The following is an 18,529-nucleotide window of genomic DNA, read 5'->3' on the forward strand; positions in this document are numbered from 1 at the left end:
GCAAAAGGGTCTCACGGGAGAGGCAAGAGTTCTCGGAGGAGAAGCATCTGGGTCAGCTTGTGCCCCCTCTGGAGGCTGGAGGAGGGGGCCCCCATTCTATCCTTCTGTGCCTTGGTTTGGGGTTTGGGGCGACAAGGGTGTCCTTTCAGCTCCTGGTGGCGGAGCTCCTGTCTTTCCCCAGATCTTGGCAGGGGGTGGTCCCAGGACACCTCCTTCCCAGAGCTGGCCTGTCCTTGAAAGCTGTCCCTCAGGATGGCTGTGACAGAAGACGTGGCTTGCTCTCCACCACAGCCACACTGACTGCCCCCCACCTAAGCGCAGACAAGGAAGCAGGTTTCCTAGCACCTGGCCCACCTGTTGGACCTTGGGATCAAGGGACAATGTCCATCTGAGAACTGGTCAGGGAGCCTGGGCTGGACGCTTGGTCCTGTTGCAGGTGGCCCTGCCTGTGGCTGTTCTTGCCACTGTTTCTTTGGGCCATGTTCCTCAAGGCCAGGCTTCTGCACGGGTGGGGGGTGGACAATGGGAGGGTGGTCTTCCCGGACCTGCTTCCTCTCCCCTTCCCAGGGGCCCATTCCTGGGGGAGACTGTGTTCTCCCCGAGTATGGCTCTGGTCTCCCCTGGTTTTCTCTCCTGGTTTTCAGGTCGGTGTAGTTTTGCTTGGTTTTCTTCCCCTTCATCTTCAGCCATCGCGCTGCATTTTCTATCTCTGCTATGGTAAGAGAGTGTTTGTTTACCTTTTCTTATTTGCAGCTGCTTTGAAAAGACACAAATCATCTAGTTCTCGCTTGTTGGACGTGTAGATTCCTCAGAGGCGTGTGCCAGAATACCGCCCGGGGACCTCGAGCTGGCCTCTCTCCTGCAGATGGCAGCTCCTTGGGTTGGCTTTGGGCTCGGCTTCTATGAGGAGAGGCTTCCCTCCGCTGCCCCGTGGTTCCTGCTGTCTGCTCATATTGTGCATGAGACATTAGTTGCAGTTTGGCGGTTCTGAGTGTGTGTGGCCGGCCTGCTATCTGTCTCCCTGGGGAGACCCCACAGTCAGGATCCTCTAGTCTTCCCTGCGTGCCATTGGCCGCCCTGGAGAAGACTCTTCCAGACTCCTTCCTGGACGGTACAGGCCTGTCTGCAGTGCTCCAGGCAGCAATCGGGGGAGAAGCTGAGCTTCTCCAGCATCTGTCACATGGACCTGCCTGCCACCTGCACACACGTCCCTGGCCCTGCCCCAGATGGTCACAGGTGTCCCGAAGTCCTGGGATCCAGCACTGGCTGCTCTCTCTGCTTGGTGGGGCAGGGACAGGGTCCATCCTGGGGCTGCATCTGACAGTCTGACATGGGTCTGAGGGTTCCATGATGGGGCCAGCTTGCCTTCTCTACGTCATTGTCCACCTGCCCCTCTGCTTTCCAGCTTCTGTGATTTTCCTGCTCTTGGTCACCTCTTCTGTTCTCTTTTTCCTTGTGGATTTGTGACTTTAAAAACTCCACTTCCCTTGCTTTGGAGGTATTTTTGGAGAAAGCAGGAGAGAATATGTGCGTCCCAACCACGATCACTAATTGAAGAACTCTGGGTGTCTTTTGAATTCTTCTTTACTTTCTTTTTCTTTAGCTCTGATGGATATGTATGTATCTTACTTTGAAGAAAAATAATAAACCAAAGTACAGACCACGCCCATTGTTAGCTGGCACCATCGCTCCCACAGCAGAGAGCAGACGTACTGAGTCTATACGCGAACACGTGCTCTTTGCCCCACACTGGAGCATCTCGGATGGGTGCAGACCCTACGCCACTTGTAAGACAGTGTCATGACTTTCTCAGAAGAGTTGCTTCCTTTCACAGTGGCAGGTAAAATAGTGGCCTGTTTCCAATGATGGCATTTTCTGTATTCCAATATTTCACAGGTGGAAATAAATTACATATGTAAAGAAAATGCCAAAGAGTCATAAAATAACCTGACAAATTCTTAAAATGACAAAAAATCCTAAAAATAAAGGGCTGAAAAATGCCTCTGATGAGCCTGGTCACTAAATAATAAATAATGAAATTCAAGATTTTTTTTTTTTTTTGGCTAAAAGCTTCAACCACTCATGCTGACCAGCGTTCCAAACTACCATACATTGACCTTGTATCCTGTAACTTCACTGAATTCATTTACCACTTATAACAGTTTTTTTATGGAGTCTTTAGGGTTTCCTATAGGTAATAACATGTAATCTGCAAATAGTGACAAATTTATTTCTGCATTTCCAATTTGGATGCCTCATATTTCTTTTTCTTGCCTAATTGCTCTGGCTAGGACTTCTAATACTGTGTGGAAAAAAGTGGTGAGAGTGGGCATCCTTGTCTTGCTCTTGATCTTGAGGAAAAGCCTTCAGGTCTCCATCATTGAGTATGATGTGGCTGTGGACATGTCATGTATGGCCTTTATTATATTGAGGTACATTCCCTTTATATCCACTTTGTTAAGAGTTCTTATCGTAAATGGATATTAAATTTAGTCAAATGCTTTTTCTGCATCTATCAGGTTGATCACGTGATCTTTATCCTTTATTTTGTTAATATGGTGGAACACATTGACCAATGTGTGGCTGTTGAACCATCCTTGCATCCCTGGACTAAATCCCACTTGATCTTGGTGTGTGATCCCCTTAATGTAATGTTGAATTCAGTTTGCTAATATTTTGTTGAAGATTTTTGCCTCTGTTCATCAGGGATATTGGCCTGTAATTCTCTTTTCTTGTGCCCTTGTCTGGTTTTGGCATCAGGGTAATGCTGGTCTCATAAAATTAGTTTGGAAGAGGTCCCTCCTCTTCTAGTGTTTGGAGAGTTTGAGAAGGATTGGTATTCATTCTTTGAACATTTGGTGGAATTCACCAATAAAGCCACCTGGCCTGGACTTTTGTTTGTTGGGTGGTTTTGATTAATGATTTGATCTCCCTGCTAGTAACCGTCTGTTCAGATTCTCTGTCTCATCATGATTCAGTCTTGGTAGTTTGTATGTTTCTAGGAATTCATCCATTTTTTCTAGGTTGTCCAGTTTGTTGGCGTAGAATTGTTCGTAACAATCTCTTAGGATCGCTTGTATTTCTGTGGCAGAGATGTAGTGTCTCCTCTTGCATGATGTTATTTATTCAAGCTCTCTCTCTCTCTCTTTTTCTTGGTGAATCTAGCTGAAGATCTGCCCATTTTGTCTATCTTTTAAAAGAACCAGCATAGTTTCAGCAATCATTTCTATTGTCTTTTTAGTATCTATTTCATTTATTTCTGTTCTAATAATTGTTATTTCTTCCTTCTACTAAGTTTGGGCAGATGCATTTTAATATTCTGCTTAGAGCTGGGGCAGCGCCTGGGGTGTGGCGGGATGCCATGCTGGCGTGTGTGCTGGGCCAGGGAAGGGGGAGGGGTGCTGAAGGTAATTGAAAGTTTTCTTTATTGGCATAGCTTCTTACACTGCTTTCTGTCAGTATAACTCACATCTGTGGGGTCCACATGCTGCAGAGTGTTCCTGGCAAGCCGTATTTCTGTTGCCATTTAAAAACTTTTTTTCCCCCTAAAGGCAGTTCTCATGTGAAGAGAGGAGGAAGGGACTCCTAGACTGTGGTTAATAAGGAGGAAGAACCCAAAGGCGGTTTCGGTCATCTGGAGCCATTAACTGGCTCTAGGCCTCTCCACGCTCACACTTTGCACCTTCATTAGTCTTGATAGTGATGGGTTTTTTAAATGATCATTATTTTTAGCTCTGTAACTGATAGATTCTGTAAGTTTCGTATACCAGTGAATGTGATTTCATGAATGGCAAAAACAGCTTCTGGATATTATGGAAACAAATAGATTTCAATAAGCTTGTGCTGTTCCTGCTGGTGGTAGCGGCGTGTTGGGACCTGACGGTAGATCGGTGGGTTAGATTGAGTTGATCTCTGGCAGCAGGAATACGTCTTTTCAGAACGGCTCAGGCATCTCCTGTTAACTTTAGAGGGAATGTTCTCACTGTAAAAGTAGCAATTTTGCATTTGGCTTTGTAGCAAATTTGTATTTCTTCGGAAACATTAAATCTTACTTTTGGAAAACACTCCAGTGGAGTTGAAGTATTACCCATTAATCAACAACAACTCTAACGTGCTTTCTCCACTTGTTCGGTGGTGTATCTTAAACAGTGTGCAGAGCAGCACAAGCCACGGAAGGTGCCTCTGTTCGCTCGTGCATGCAGGAGCATGGACAGGTGCGGAAGGAAGATCCTGGGTGAAGCCTGAGTTCTGCTCCTGCTGCTTACCAGTAGTGCAAACCTGGGCAGGTCCTGTAGTCTCCCTGGGCCTTATTATTACCATCTGGAAAATAATCACTTTGCAGAGTTTCTGCAAGAGTTAATTAGATAATGTGTATAAACACCCAGTATATTTCAATTGATCTAAAATTTCCATGAGGTGTCTGGAAAGTGTTGTCATAAAACTTGTTATAAGGCATCTTGAGAAGGAAGGATAAACTTGTGTACATGATTTTATTGAGAACAAAGACAAATTCAAATGATCTGTTACTTAAATGTATAAAAATGGGGGGAGAACCTCCGAGTTTGTCAAAAGGCTCACACGTTGAGACCCTGAGTGCCGTTCGTGTTGTCTTGCAGTCATGGCGGAGGCCGGCTGACCCAGCCCTGCCCAGCTGCTGACCAACCAGCTCGCTCTCCCGGCAACTCTTTTTTTGACACACAGGTCTCTGGAGTGGGGCTTGGATGAAAAGCCCAGGACTGAGGTGAGGGACTGCCAGGTGAGGTTACAAGCAACCAGGATCTCCGTAGGGAAACTGAGTGAACTGGGAAGATTCTTCCGGCCAGGATTAAGTGGGAGCTGGGAGAAACGTTAATAAAGGAAGTGAGCGGAGGCGGCTGGTGACGTGGGGTGTGCGCTCTGCGGCAGCTGGCAGGCAGCATGGCGACCCTGACCCCGAGGCAGGCTTTGGAAGAAGGATCAGCAGACCTTCCGTTAAATGTCCCACATTTGCACACGCAGGTGGAAAAGGGAGCTGACAGAAAGTGTTCTGGCCAAACACATGTTACCCAGAAATAATAATTAAATTCTATCATAAGAATAAAGTCCTACTGCACTGTTGGCACAGTCAAAGAACGTAAGCTGGTGCGCCCTGTAAAGGGTTTTGCTACCAGCCTAAGTGGGTTCTAAGTCTAAGCACGGCTGGAATACTGGGTCTTTAGTTTCTCTGACTTTTCTTTACTGTAACTTTCACCAGTGACAAGAATTTAAGTTCTGGGTCGAGGAGGCATGTTTTAGAATGAGCTCTTATCATTTATCACTTTTGAAAATCCCGCATTTCCAAGAGAAGGGAACTTCTTCTACACACTTGTCTGTCCTATAGGAACTGTTTGGAAAATACTGAGTTGATTATTTCCTGTCTTAATTTTGAAATACTTAAATCCGTGTCCTTAAAATGGGGCGATTATCTGGTATTCATGCCAGTCATAACTTTCTGGAGACTTAAGAGTGACAGACAGACATACCTATGACCTAGTGTTTTAAATCAACGTATTGTTTTTCTCCATAAAAATGGAAAGTGACTATGTCTCCAGACTCCATCACGAGTATCTCTAAGAACGTGACATTTGGCATCCAGCGCCCGTGGGCTCTTCTAGTCGTTAAGGAGTCTGTGAAGGATCCAGCCTGGCCTCATCCGTCAGAGACTTAGACAAACCCATTGCGTTTATCTTTCTGGAATTCCTGGAGGATCTGCAGGTGATGTGTGACGGACATGCTGACACATCTTTCTTGAATAAGAGGCTTTGAGAGCCAGGTTTTCTTCTGCTCCCGTGGTGCCCCCAAAGGAAGAGAAGTGGACTGGCCAGTACTACAGGCTTTGGCATCCGGGTCTGGTCCTGATCTTGCTGCCTGTGAGATCTGGCGAAGGTGTATGACCCCTTGGCTTTTATTTCTCATCTGTAAAATGGCCATCCTTAAGTCTCCTTGTCTGCCATCCTTGAAGTCAAGGAGGGTGAATGAGTGGACATGTGTCCAAGTCTTCTGAACTCTAGGGAAAAGTGCACAATATCAAATCAACATTTCAGCTATCGGCAGCCCTCTAAATAAAGTAGAAAGTAAACACAAAATTTTTAGTAGGAAGTGCTTTTTAAAGGATTCATGTCAGATCTGAATGTAAATTTTCTTCTTTGGGTAGTCTTACAATTCGCGGTATGCAGTATTTATTTCTTGATTTTTACCTTAATTTTTATTAACATTTCCTAATGGCATTCCTTATTTACGTAATCATTTGCAGCTGCTTTGCTCACCTGTTTCTCAGGCCCCAAGAGTTTTATTACAATTTCCTCCTGAGCCCTCGAGCCAGGAGGAATGTGTTTAAGTACTCAGCAGATTCTCAGGGCTCTGGAATCGGAAGGAGACTTAGTAGTGGTTTGCAGGAAGATGCATTTCTTCCCCATCTTCCCTGACCCTGTGTCCATCACTTTCCCGCTGGACATGGGAAGACCTCTCCCTCCATAGTGTGGGACCCTGTGGTTGGAATAACTCTGCTTTTGTCTCAGTAACCAGTCATGGGATTTGCTGATGCAGCCCTGAGATTCATTCCCTCCACCCTGCCCTTTCTAGCCAAAGCTTCCGATTAAACATCCGATTAAAAATCAGATTTGGATTTTCTGTTTTGTTTTTTTTCCCAGTGCCCCTGACAAGTCAATTGAGGCATTGTTCTTGAAAATCCTCACTCTTGGGTTTTCTGTGTGAGCCAGAATTAGGGTTTTTTTTTTCCCCTGTAAAGTTGTAAGCCAAGGCTAAACTATTTCAGCAATGTCGTCTGCAATGGATAGTATCCAGAAACTGGGTGTGCAAAATTCTCTTGGTTTCCAACCAGTGCCCACCGGGGAGTTTGCAACCTGGACACCACTGTTTTCCCTCCATAAATACCTGAGCCACCTTGACAGAGCTGCTCTAGAAACAGCCACATTCCCACCAGACTTCCCCCCTGTCCCTGAAGTCTGACCCTGGATCTCTAGTCCAAAATTCGTCCCCAAGTGCATTAATCTGCTAAAAAATGCCAAAGGCACGCAGGCCTCCATGAATTTTCTGGACCATGCTGTGTCGATGGCTTCTTCTGCTGGAAAGCCAGCTAATCAATCAGCAAATGTGAGCGGCGACATTCTGGGCCGAATGAGGTAGCATCAGAATCTGGAGGTCCAGGAGAACCCTGGGAACAGGGGCACAGACCTAGGTGTAAAGCGGTGGGTTAACCGCAGGGCCTGTCGCGCGTGCAGGGGGTCGGTGCCCTGGGACACCAGAACGGCTCAGCAGCGTGCGCACGCGTGTTTGTGCACGTGTATGTGTGCGCGCGCGCGCAGGGAAGCCGGCACGCACGCGGCGCTAACAGGCGGCGCAGCCCCAGTGGCCCCTCTCCACCTCCCGCTCCTGCAGACCCGCGCCCAGGGCGGCCCCAGGCCCGAGCGCGCAGCCGAGCGGAGCCGAGCGGGCGCGGCGGCGGCGCGGGGGTGGGGCTGGAGGAGGAGAGGGAGGGAGCGAGCGAGCAGGAGGAGGATCCGGGAAGTTCTGGAGTTATTTGACAGCAGCCGGCGAAGCCGCACAGGACGCGGAGGGCCGCTGCGTGCGCAGGGCAGCTGCTGGAGTCCGGCGCCCTGAGCGCGGGGTGAGGACCGCGAGTGGCCGCTGCGCCCGGCTCCCAGCCGCCGTGCCGCGCGCGTCACCATGCTGCTCCCGCAGCTCTGCTGGCTGCCCCTGCTCGCCGGGCTGTTCCCGCCGGCGCCCGCGCAGAAGTTCTCGGCGCTCACGGTGAGTCGTCCCGGGGGACCTGGCGGCTCGCCCCAGCGCGGTCCCCGCCTTCCCCTCCTGCCTGAGCGTCCGGACCCCGGGAAGCAGGTGACCCTCCTCGGGAACGTGGCGCCACCTCCCGCCTGCGGGGTCCGAGCAGGTGGGGCCCAAGCCGGTCCCCAGGCGGCTGCGTGGGCTTCTGGGGTCTTACCACCGCGTGGGGGTGCTCTCGGGGTCCTGCGCGTCCAGCTGACGGGTGGGCAGGCGGACACAAGGCTGGGGACGGCGGCGCCGCCCCGCGGATTGAGGGCCGCCCCGCCGGGGGCACGGTCATCCGCTAAGTGCCGTTCCTTCGGCCTGGAGCGCGCTCGGCCTTGCGTCCCTCCATCACTCCGGCTCTCCGTGGGCACCGCGCGGACCCGCGGCCGCTTGCTGGGGGAAGGAGCTGCTAGTCCTGGGCCCTACTCCTGAGCCCCCTTTGGTGAGCCTGCCTGTGCCAGAGACCCGCCCCAAGTGAATCTAGGAGGACGCAGATGACATTAAAATAAATACTATTTTCACTCGTGGCGGCAGGCAGAAGTTGTTGGACGAGGCGTCTCCACGTTCTGCGGTCCCCTTTCCCGGGTCCTCTCTTGGTCCCGGTGCTGCGCGCAAGCAGGCGCGCTCCCGAGCGCGTGGGTCACCGCGGTTGACCACTGTGTGTTTTTCTTTCTTAGCCGAAACTTCTCTGCAGCAGCCTTGGCCGGCGGCGCGCGGGGCCAAGCCCGGAGCTATGCGCAGGGCTCGAGCCAAGCCACCGGCCGGCCGCCGGCCCAGGCCGGGAGTCTGCAGCCCCCAGCTTGGGCAGACCTCGTGGGCTTGCAGTGTTTGCAAACCCGTAATTAATGCAATCTGCAGAAACGAAAACATTCCACTTAAATGTGTTTTTGAACAAGTGCTTGAGAAAACACGAAGGTGGAGAGAACACCTCTGGTTGGAGAGATGCTTTTAAGTAGTGGGACTTGTCCTGAAGGGGTTTATTGTATCGAAAATACCTAAGGTTTGAAAGGAGCTGTGGTCCAGTTCTGCTTTTCAGCAAATTTGAAGCAGTCCTGTGGGCTTTTTTTTTTTCAAGCAGTATGAGGGGGGAAAGAAGTTAGTGAGTTCAGTGTTCATACCTAAAATTCTTCTGGAGCAGTCCTTGGGTCCCTGCCTTGTGTCTTGCAAATGACTTGTAGATTAGAAACTGCTCCCTGGAAGCTCTGAGGACGTTTCCACAGGCTCAGCGTTCCTGCGGAACTTTTATCACCCCAGAGAGGCCATCAGACAGGCTTCCTGTGTGTTCCTGTGTGTCCACATCCATAGCACACGTATGTGCAGACTCCTCTCGCCCAGAGAGCGTGGAGAGCCACAGAGGCACAGAGCAGTTCTCAAAAGGACCCTGGCACCTTCTCGCAGAGCTGGAGCAGCAGCTACCTACCCTTGCCACGGATTTTCGGACCCTGTACAAGGTAGACTCCCATGTGCCGGCTTGCTTTCCGGGAGCTCCTGGGTCTGTTGGGACCTCCCTGGACAAGCAGAAGCGAGGTGGTTAGTTATTAAATCTCTGTAGGTTCTGGTCTCTCCCCTCCCAGCCATCCTTCTGTGTAATGCTTACTTCGGAGCTCTTGTCCTTCGCTTCTGCAGATGCTGTGTGGTTTCCCTGGCTGCAGGGACCCCGGCTGCCTGCCTGGGGATTCCAGGGCTGAGCAGTACCCTGTTCTGCTCCCTCCCAGAAAACCTTTGCCTTGAATCTACATTTGCAAACGCAATGCACGATGCTTTCACATCCAGAAGGAAATTTTCAGGCCCTAAAATATTTTGGCATATTCCTCCCCATCCCACCCTACAGTCTAGGAATTCAGCAAGTTGGCTGAGGGGTCAGGAGGAAGTGTTAGATGTGCTGGGCCTTCTGCGGTGATCACCTCTTTTCAGATCACTTTCTAGCGTTTGGGGATCTTTTGTTTCCTCTACGAGGTTTACATCTGATCTTTAATAAATCAGAGAGGCAGCGTCAGCCCAGATGTGTGACTGACTCTAGACACGTTACTTAACTTTCTTAATCTCCAGGTTCCTTATCGGTGAAGTGGGGATGCAGTAATGTCTGCTTAGCATGCTGTGAGGATTAAAGATAAGGCTTTTAGTATGCCCGGTGTATATTGGTTCTCCACTTAGCACTATTTTTGATGGCACCGTGCCCCTGGTCCTTGTGCGGTGTTTTGAGTGCTGTGATCATTCGGTCTGCTGCCGCGTCCTTCGGGTGTGCGGGTATTGGCCTGGCGATGTGCTTGTCCATCACACATGCTTCCAGCACACCGCTCTGCTCTTGGCGCTTCCACGTGCTGAGTCGAGGTCAGTTGTGCAGAGCTCGACGGGCAGAGGACAGAACACGGACTCCTCTCGGCCTCCTTCAATCCCACCTTCTGTTCTCACCTAGAAACAGAGATAATCCTCCACCTCTGTGGGTTGGAAGCTTGTCACGCCTGCTTCCCAGAACTGTGCACCTGCCTTTCTGCCTCCTGACACCACATGGTCTTTGCCTGGGGGCAGGGCCGTCAGAGTGGCCCTGGGTTTCATCTCCGCTCCTGCCTGGTGTTCAACACGAAGAGAATCTGCTTCGCTTGATAATTACCTTTTTTTCCTCCCCCCACCAAAGTCATTCTTTAGAAATGGCAACATAAGGCCCTCCCTTTATGTTTTCCTTATGACGTTTTGTTGGCTTTGCGTGACCTCCTGGTCAGCGATCAGACTTCGGTGTCATTGCCGATCAACAGATGATGTTGTTAAGCATGTTCCATCTGCCCCGACAGGGTCCACGTCTATTTCTTCCTGTAAGAAGTAGGTACGTTCTAAGGCTGGATCATGTCCATTTTTCGTGGGAATGCTTGGCTTTTTTTTTTTCTTTTTATTTCTCTTCTTTTTAAAAACATCTTTTAAAAAAGATTTTATTTATTTATTTCGGAGAGCAGGGGGAGGAAAGGGAGAGGGAGAGGGAAAGAATCTCAAGCAGACTCTGACACTTAACCAACTGAGCCACGCAGGTGTCCCCTTTTTATTTCTGCGAATGGCTGGGACCACGGAATAATCTGCAGTTGTAGTTACTGAGCACACACAATTATATTTATCTCCAGGTGCGCACCTGTGATCGCCCTGCTTTCACTCTGTCATAGGTGTAGTCGTATGGGTTTTGGCGGACGGACAGTAAGCCCCACCTGAATGTGTTCTTCGGGGCAGTGATGTTCCCTGACCCCCTTCCCGCAGTATTTGAGATCAAGCCAGTGGATTCCTTTCTGATCCGACTCAATGGTGTTTTGCCCATACTCGAGATGCACACGCCTGGCCTTATCTTGTGACCAGCGGATGAGGCCGCTGCCCTGGGTTCATGCCCAGGACTTGGCTGTGAGCACGCTGCCCTACACGGTCTGTGAGAGGCGCTGCGTCTGTGCTGCTCGCGTGACGCTCACAGCAACCCACCCACAGACGTTCTGCTGCGTCCACGCTCGGAGAGACAAGGGCACTGCCCCCGGACCCAAGCAGATCCAACCATTTCCAAATTCAACCTGAATTTGTTTTTCTTCCTTTGGGGGAATGGGTGTTCCCTGCACTCTTTTCCGTGTCACCTTCAGGGACGTTATAATCCCTTAGTGTCTTTTCCCTCCCCCCTTCCCGCGGGGGAGGGAATGTGCTCCATTGGTCAGGGGGTTGGGACACGTAAGGACAGAGTCGAAACGGCTGTTCTCTGCTCCTGGATGTATTTCTTTGCTTTGGAAGAGAAGGAAGGAAACGGAAAGACAGTATTTGCTCATCTGTAAGTTTTAAAATCTGTAATTTCATCATTAGCACCCCCAAGAGGGGGTCTGATATCAATATTACAGGAACATCGGCACAACACGCACGTGCTTTCTGGGCCACTGCGGTGTGAAATGTGCGCCATACGGTTTCGATGCTGTGCTCACTGAGGGTCAGAAGCTTTAGGCAGCGATTCTGGGCATTTGTTCTTCTCCCACTGCAAATGCCCTGAGCACGAGTGGTGCTCTGCAAGGCTGTGTTTCATTCGTCAGCAGAACACCGACTGCAGAGGTGGACGGGGGGAGGAAAGTAAACACCGTTGACAGTTTCCGACCTAGAAGCCCCTTTACATGGCGACTGGACCCCAACATCTAGACGGTCACTTTAATTTTGACTTGAAATCAAGACCATAAATAAAGCTATAGGCAAGTTCAGGTCCTGAGAGGATTGTGCAGTGAGTGGGCATTGATGTGACAACGGCTCAGAACAGAGCAGATTTCTAGGTAATTCTGTATCAAAATAAGCCTTCACAACGCCCCAGGATTTTAGGATGGGGGTGTTACTAGGATTAGCAGAGCACTGGGATAGAGAGCAAGGTAACATTTATGTATTTTTGAATTAAAATTATTCCATTCTCCACATACCAGACACAAAACTAAAAATGATGGATTTCTTTTGAAATTAAAGAAGAAAAATTGAGAAATAGCATTCTGAGTTCATTCATAGAAAACTAGAATGGTCCTTTTCTGTCTTGCTGCTTGGTGGTGTCAGTGATGGGGTGGGATCCCACTCTGAATGTTTGTACCGCCTTACAGTTTGAGTAACACTGATGCATTAAATATTTACCTGAAGCCCACAAGAGAAAAGAATTCAGAAAATAAAATCCTAATTTCATATGGGTTGAGAAGAAATTATTCTAAAAGTATTAGTAATAGACAGTCTTATATGGCTTTGTAGTCCCACGCTGAAAATCAAAGAGCAAAGATTCATAATAAAACACAAAAAATTGGAGCCAAGTTAAATGTTAATGCATTTGTATTGTCAGAATTAAAAAAAAAGAAATTATAAATGGAAGCTTGCGTACTGTAATATCCAGCTAAATTTAATTAGAAGTTTTGACATGAGGGCGGTCTCAGAATGACTGCTAAAACCACAATTATGTTCAGATTTTATTGCGTATGACATAATGTGGCATGGAACCCATGAAGCTGGCACTTAGGACAAGGTGAAATGTCCACACAGTAAGTGAACCCTTCCTTCCTCCAGTATGTGTCTTCCTTCGTTTACTTTCTTTTCCCTGGTGGTCTTTCTCCATTCTCCTTCTGCCCAAATCACAGTGAATCCCCTTCGCCTCCATCACCAAGATACCAGGCGTTAATGAGGCTGTTGTTGCTATTTTAGTGAGGCTTCTGACTTTCTGTCCCTCCTGTTCTCCCTTGTGAGCACTGCGTCCCCTCTGCCTGCTGGGTCCTGGCCATCAGTGAGCTGCGGGGGTGGGCCGCCGCTGTCACTGTATCCCCAGCATCCTGTTACTGACCCATCCATTAGCAAGCCCCACGTCTGGGGCAGAGTTTTTTTGCGGGGACGGGGGGTAAGCCAACTCCTAGGGTTTGAGGTTGCTGGCAGAGTCTGTCCCGATAATAATGAAGTTTCAGAGAGCATGGAGAGTTTTAGGTAAACACAATAATCTGCGGTGTGTTTGATCACGGGTTCAGAACACTTTAGTGTGGCCCGGGCTGTGAGGCCCGTTCCATTTTGGATGTTCTCAAATTTGTTAGACTTGAGTCACTTCTTAAAGAACAAGTCCATCGTTTTTTTGGCGAACCTTTGCCAAGGTATACAGGCGACCTTGCCCGAGGGGGTCGTGTTGTGTATTTGTCTGCTGCTGTGTGGCGTAATCAAGGCACTGGAAACACAGGACGCCGTCCTACCTACGAGACCCCGCGTCATAAGCAGCTGGCTTCCTTCCTGGGAGTAGGGGAGCCCGTCTGACCTCCGAGGCTCGGGCCATCCCACCCCAGCCCTCGAGGGGCAGACAAGGGGAGAGACGTTGCTCTGGACCAGGCCGGGCGCTCCGTGGGGGGGGGGGGGCGCTCTGGGGACGATGCCGAGGCTGTGTGCTGTGAAGGAGGCTCTCCCGGACCCTCCCCCTGAAGACGGCCTTGGGACGCTGTCAGGGTGGGGTCCCCTCCGCCCCAGCCCCGTTGTGGGCGGGGGGAGGGCGCAGTGCCCCTGGAGCCCGAGGAGCAGACCCTGGCCTGCGCATCCGCCTGTGTCACCGAGGGCCATCGGACAGCTCGCGGGGGGCCGTGTTTGTGTCTCAGTGGACGGCGGCCGAGAGAGGTTTGCAGGCACTCTGAGCGGCCGCCCGAGGTTCTGACTTCGGAGGGAATCTGCTCGGCTTCCGTGCTGCTCGTGGTGAGCTTCCTTACCTGCGCGCTCGGGCAGGTGCCTCTGCTGAGGCTCGGCTGCGCCAGGGCTGCGAGGGCTGGGGCGCCGCTGTGGCCCGCGTGGCCCACATTGAAGCCGGTCCCCATCCATGTACATCCAGCTGCCTTTTCCTCCCACTCTCCGTGCCTTTCTCAGCACTTTGGCCTGTTTTGAGAAGAACCGAAGGGAGACTTGTCCTTTCTCCGTGTGTCCGGCCACGGTCTCCGGTGAGCTCCGTGCACGCGGTCGGCCTCTCCCCGCGCACCTGTCACGGACGCGCTCTCCTTCCCTGCCCCAGCTGTCCCGTCACACCGGGAAGAGCGCACGAGGGACAGAAGCATCCCAGAGGCACGCTCACAGCTTCACCGCCACACGTTAGACGCCAGCTGGAGGAAAGCCTTCATAGGCTACAATCTCCCCATTGAGAGGAGCCAGCCCCTTGGAAACACGAAGCGGAAATGACAAAAAAATGATAAATTCCATGAATGCCTGTATTTTTAAGAACGACTTGTGAGATTTGAGTGAAGGTTTCAGAGCAGGATTTCGTGCACTGTCTGTCTTCCATGGCGTATTGATTCTTTCCACACAGGACCTAGGAGTGTGTAATCACAACGTTGTTTAAAGTATATTGAAAATTAATTTAAAAAAGTAGATCTTTGGAAACCAGAAGTTAGTGTCCTGCCGTTCTGTGTGGCTTGCAGGGTTGAGACGGTCCCGTGAATGATCTTGTGGGGGTTCCTGGCCGACCGGGGTTAGGGTTCTAGACCGCGCATCACCTGCTGGGGCAGAGGCGCCCCGGCACCCTTTCTGTGACGTACCGTTACCTGGGGTAGCAGGTGAAATGTAGGTCATGCTTTCGCATCGTACTTTCTGCTCCGAGATCAGTCACATTAAGTACTCTAATGAGCTGCTTACGTCCTTCACCGTGAACGACTGAGCCAGACCAGGCCAGCAGCATAGCCGGCAGCCTGGGCGCCACGCGGGCCAGGACTCCACTCCCCACGCCTCCGCCCGGGGCCGGCACGGCAGCCGCCTGAGAACCTGCCAGCTGTAGGAGGATGGCGGAGGAGAAGGGGAGGAGGTGGTTGGGATGGAGGTGGCCCCTGTCTCCTGTGGAGCTGACTGTGTGCCTGGATATCATGGCCGGGGAGTCCTTCATCTTTGGCAAACAGACACACATGAAGTTTTTAAACATTGAAAAGACAGATAATACAGACATCCTGGTGCCTTGCTCTAATGCCATTCATTAGGGATACAGTTTGTCATCAAGAGGACTCCTCTGCACCCGTAGGAACTCCTGAAGGAATTTGGTTTTAATGCAGGCTGAGAATCAGTCATGTAACCTTTAAAAATTCATCTATAGCTGAATCAGCCAGAATTTACATCGTCTGTTTTCCATGGGCCACTCATGTAGGTGTTTAGAGAAGGTGACTAGGTTTTCTGGAGGCCAGACGCCTATTCTGCCATCTTCCGACCCCTTGCTTCTCTGGCCTGGGCTCTCTGTCCAGCATTTGGACTCTGAACAACACGGGGTTGTCCATGTGCCCGAGGCGACTGCTAAGCATTGCTCTGTGTCTGCCATTGTCCCTTCTGTGGGGTCCTTAGGGCCCAAGGCTCCCAGTTTCCTCTCTGAACAGGTCCGTTCTGAGGTCTGGTTGATCAGTATCCTTTCAGGAATGTGGCGGTCAGTCTAGACACAAGATCGCAGAAGCAGGTGGTCCTTAATCGGCGAAGCATAACCTCGTAAGAGGCACTAGCGGGTGCTTGGCTAACTTTTCTATATAACTTTTTAATTTTGAGATTCTGTTAAGCCAGTGTCCCCCTGGGGCCAGTTGCTTTTTTGTTTTTTTTTGATTTGTGAGTGGTAACTATTATGTTATTCCCATAAAAACCAGATTTGTATCCTGATCCCCCTTATCCCAGATTGGGACTCTCCCCTCTGGCTCATGCAAGTTTGTTGAGCGCTCCTGTCTTCCTGTAAGAGTTGTTGGCCTCGACGCGCCTGAACGACAGGCCAGGACTCACCCCAGGAGACAAGACACAGAGGACATGTCCGTTTGCTGCACTGATTTACCGTTCCAGGGAAAAGTCCCGGGACATCTGGGTATGTCTTTCCCCTCCTTCACCACCCTTCAGAATCAATGACTTGAAAGTCAGGAAAACACTGCATTGGACTTCCAAGTACACGTTCCCGTGAACCCTACTCTAGAAGCTTGCGCTAATCCGATAATTGACACTTGAATTGCATACAGTCATTCAAGCACTCCCAGTAGTCCTGGTTGTCCCACCCCCTATTCTAGCACCTTGTACACAGGATGTCTCCTGGGAACGTGGGCACGCTCTTGGAGACATCAGGATGGTGGCCTCTGGTTCATGGGATTAGGAGTTCCGTGTGATAAGTGGTTTTGACACTCTGAATCTTCCTCTCTTAGAATAGGGAGCGCCAGCCTTCTGCGCTCTCACGATAGTATCTCATTTGTCCTTGTAATATCCTTGCCAAGATGCTATATACACTTGGCGGGTGTATATATTTTAGGTTTTTGTAAACGCCTCGGGGTAAGGAAAGTGAGTAACGGCTCTGACCTGAACATACACGTTCGCTGAGTTGTAGCTTTGCGGATCTGCAGATATGTGCTCCTGATAATCAGCTCTTCATTCTTAAAAGATTTATCTTTTGGAGGGAGTTGCCACAGATGGATCATTCCTTTCATTCAGAGATATAATCCAGGTGGAGTCATGGATCTCTTCTCCGGCACCCTTGGCATCTCTGCTCCCTTTCACACCCTGTGTGAAGGACAGGTGCGGCCCCCCGCTGGTTTGCAGGCCAGGTTCCAACGTTCCCGGCATCCGCCACAGGAGGGAGCCCAAGAGCGGCCTGGCTCTGGCGCTGGGGGCTCCTGGGTGGGCTTTGGGGTTCGACCACCAGCAAAGCCTCTGCCACCTTGACAACAAAAAGACCTCACGGGCTGCTGCCACTTAGTGTGAGTTCAGGCACCACATTCAACTTTCCAGTTTTAGAGATTTGAGTCCTGGTGCAGAGATGCTAAATCTGGGCATTAAAGCAACAGGGACAATTTTTATCTGATGTTTCTGGCAGCTGTCTTGAAGTCTGGGATGAGCTTGTTAAATGCAGGGCTGTTCCTCGGCCATGGGGCAGGAGTGCTGTGTTGCTGGGGCACAGAGGGGCTCCTGAGCAGAGCTGTCTGCACCCCAGCTGTCCGCTGCTGCGGGACCCGCTCACTCCGTGACTTGGATACTACTTACCTGCTAAACCCACAGGATACTGCACCGCGCTCCAGGGCGGAAGTTCTCCAACATGCCGGTTTTAGGATGGGTCTTACCCGAAAGAACAGCAGTACAGCAGATCAAGCCCCTCCCCACTATGTGTTCAGGGTGCCCTCGTCCCTCTGGACTCCGCTGACCTCTCACCAGCACCAGGCTCAGAAACCGATCACATCTCTTTGTCCCCAGAACTCTGAAGGAAGTTCGGAGAGGTGGTTATTGGCCCCACTCACATCTCTGCTCCCTCCCCTTCCTTCACTTCGGCTCTTCTTTCCGTGCTTCTCCTGCTGTGGCTGCAGTCGCCTATGGACTCTTACTGGAGGCCGTCAGGAGGATGGCCTGCCCACCATCCGGGGGTGTCCCTTCCCACCCTGGTCCTCGTCGGAGCTGGGGCTCATTTCCAGGCTGCGCGGAGCCGGTGGTGTCATCCCTGCAGGCCCGGGTAGCCCTGCTGCTTGCTGCTGGGTCGGAGGGGCTGCTGCTGGGCTCCGGGGATCCTGGGCTGTGGCCCAGGCTGCGAGCGACCCTGGCATATCGTCTCCCGCCAGATCGGAAATTTTGTAAAGAGGATCCAACTGGGCTCAGTCATGAAGCGGTCCTCATAGGCTCACACCATACCTCCATCTTGAGCCTGTGTCCTTGGGCGGCTTCTGGCAGTAAAACGTGGGCAGAACCCACATCCCAGGACACCGGAGGGGGTGAGCAGCCTCCCAGAGCCCGAGTCCAGCCTCCGGTCAACCCATGGTCACGTTCCCCTGACGACCTTCCCCAGCAGGTGCACCTGCACCCCGTGGGCTGATGTCTGCCTCAGGAAAGGTGGCGGGGCCGGAGGACACGCCCAAGACAGGGCCCAGGCCCTGTGCAACCCGGGCTTCCTTCCTCCTGGGAAAGCCTGGCACATCAGCCCTTTTCCCACAACCTCAACCTTGTTCTTCTTACCTAACCCCCAAATTTAACAAAAAATGACAAAATAATTAAATTGGCAAAGCAAAGATGGAGTTAGAGCTTAATCTCTGTCTGTCTCTCCCTCAGTCTCTCTCTTTAAAGCTTTTGGTCTTTCTGCCTCTCTGACTCTCTGTTTCTGTCTCCATCTCTGTCTCTGTCTCCTTCTCTATCTCTGTCTGTATTTCTGTCTCTCTCCGCCCTTAGGTTTCCTGACGTCTGCCCGGAGTGCATGGAATCATGCCCAGCCATCCCTGTCCTCCTCACTGTGGTCCCTGCTACCACCTGCGGCCCCACCAGC

At 51.1% G+C, this 18,529-nt stretch overlaps 1 protein-coding gene across 6 annotated transcripts in view; it reads left to right on the forward strand.

Moving 5' to 3' along the window:
* Window positions 1-7,441: 7,441 nt before the first annotated feature.
* The window catches only part of SMOC2 (SPARC related modular calcium binding 2), a 154,853-nt gene continuing 143,765 nt past the window's right edge, over window positions 7,442-18,529 (forward strand). Inside the window, exon 1 of one of the 6 annotated variants that reach the window (XM_087865691.1) lies at window positions 7,442-7,788. In XM_087865691.1, coding sequence (XP_087721817.1) covers window positions 7,705-7,788 — 84 coding nt within the window. In that variant the 5' untranslated portion in view covers window positions 7,442-7,704. The remainder of the gene's footprint in view (window positions 7,789-18,529) is intronic. The other 5 variants (XM_045770611.2, XM_087865693.1, XM_087865692.1 and 2 more) reach the window with 5 other exon arrangements.

This window comes from Ursus americanus, chromosome 11 (genome assembly GCF_024610735.1).
Source record: "Ursus americanus isolate L20-20 chromosome 11, mUrsAme1.1.p, whole genome shotgun sequence".
NCBI lineage: Eukaryota > Metazoa > Chordata > Mammalia > Carnivora > Ursidae > Ursus > Ursus americanus.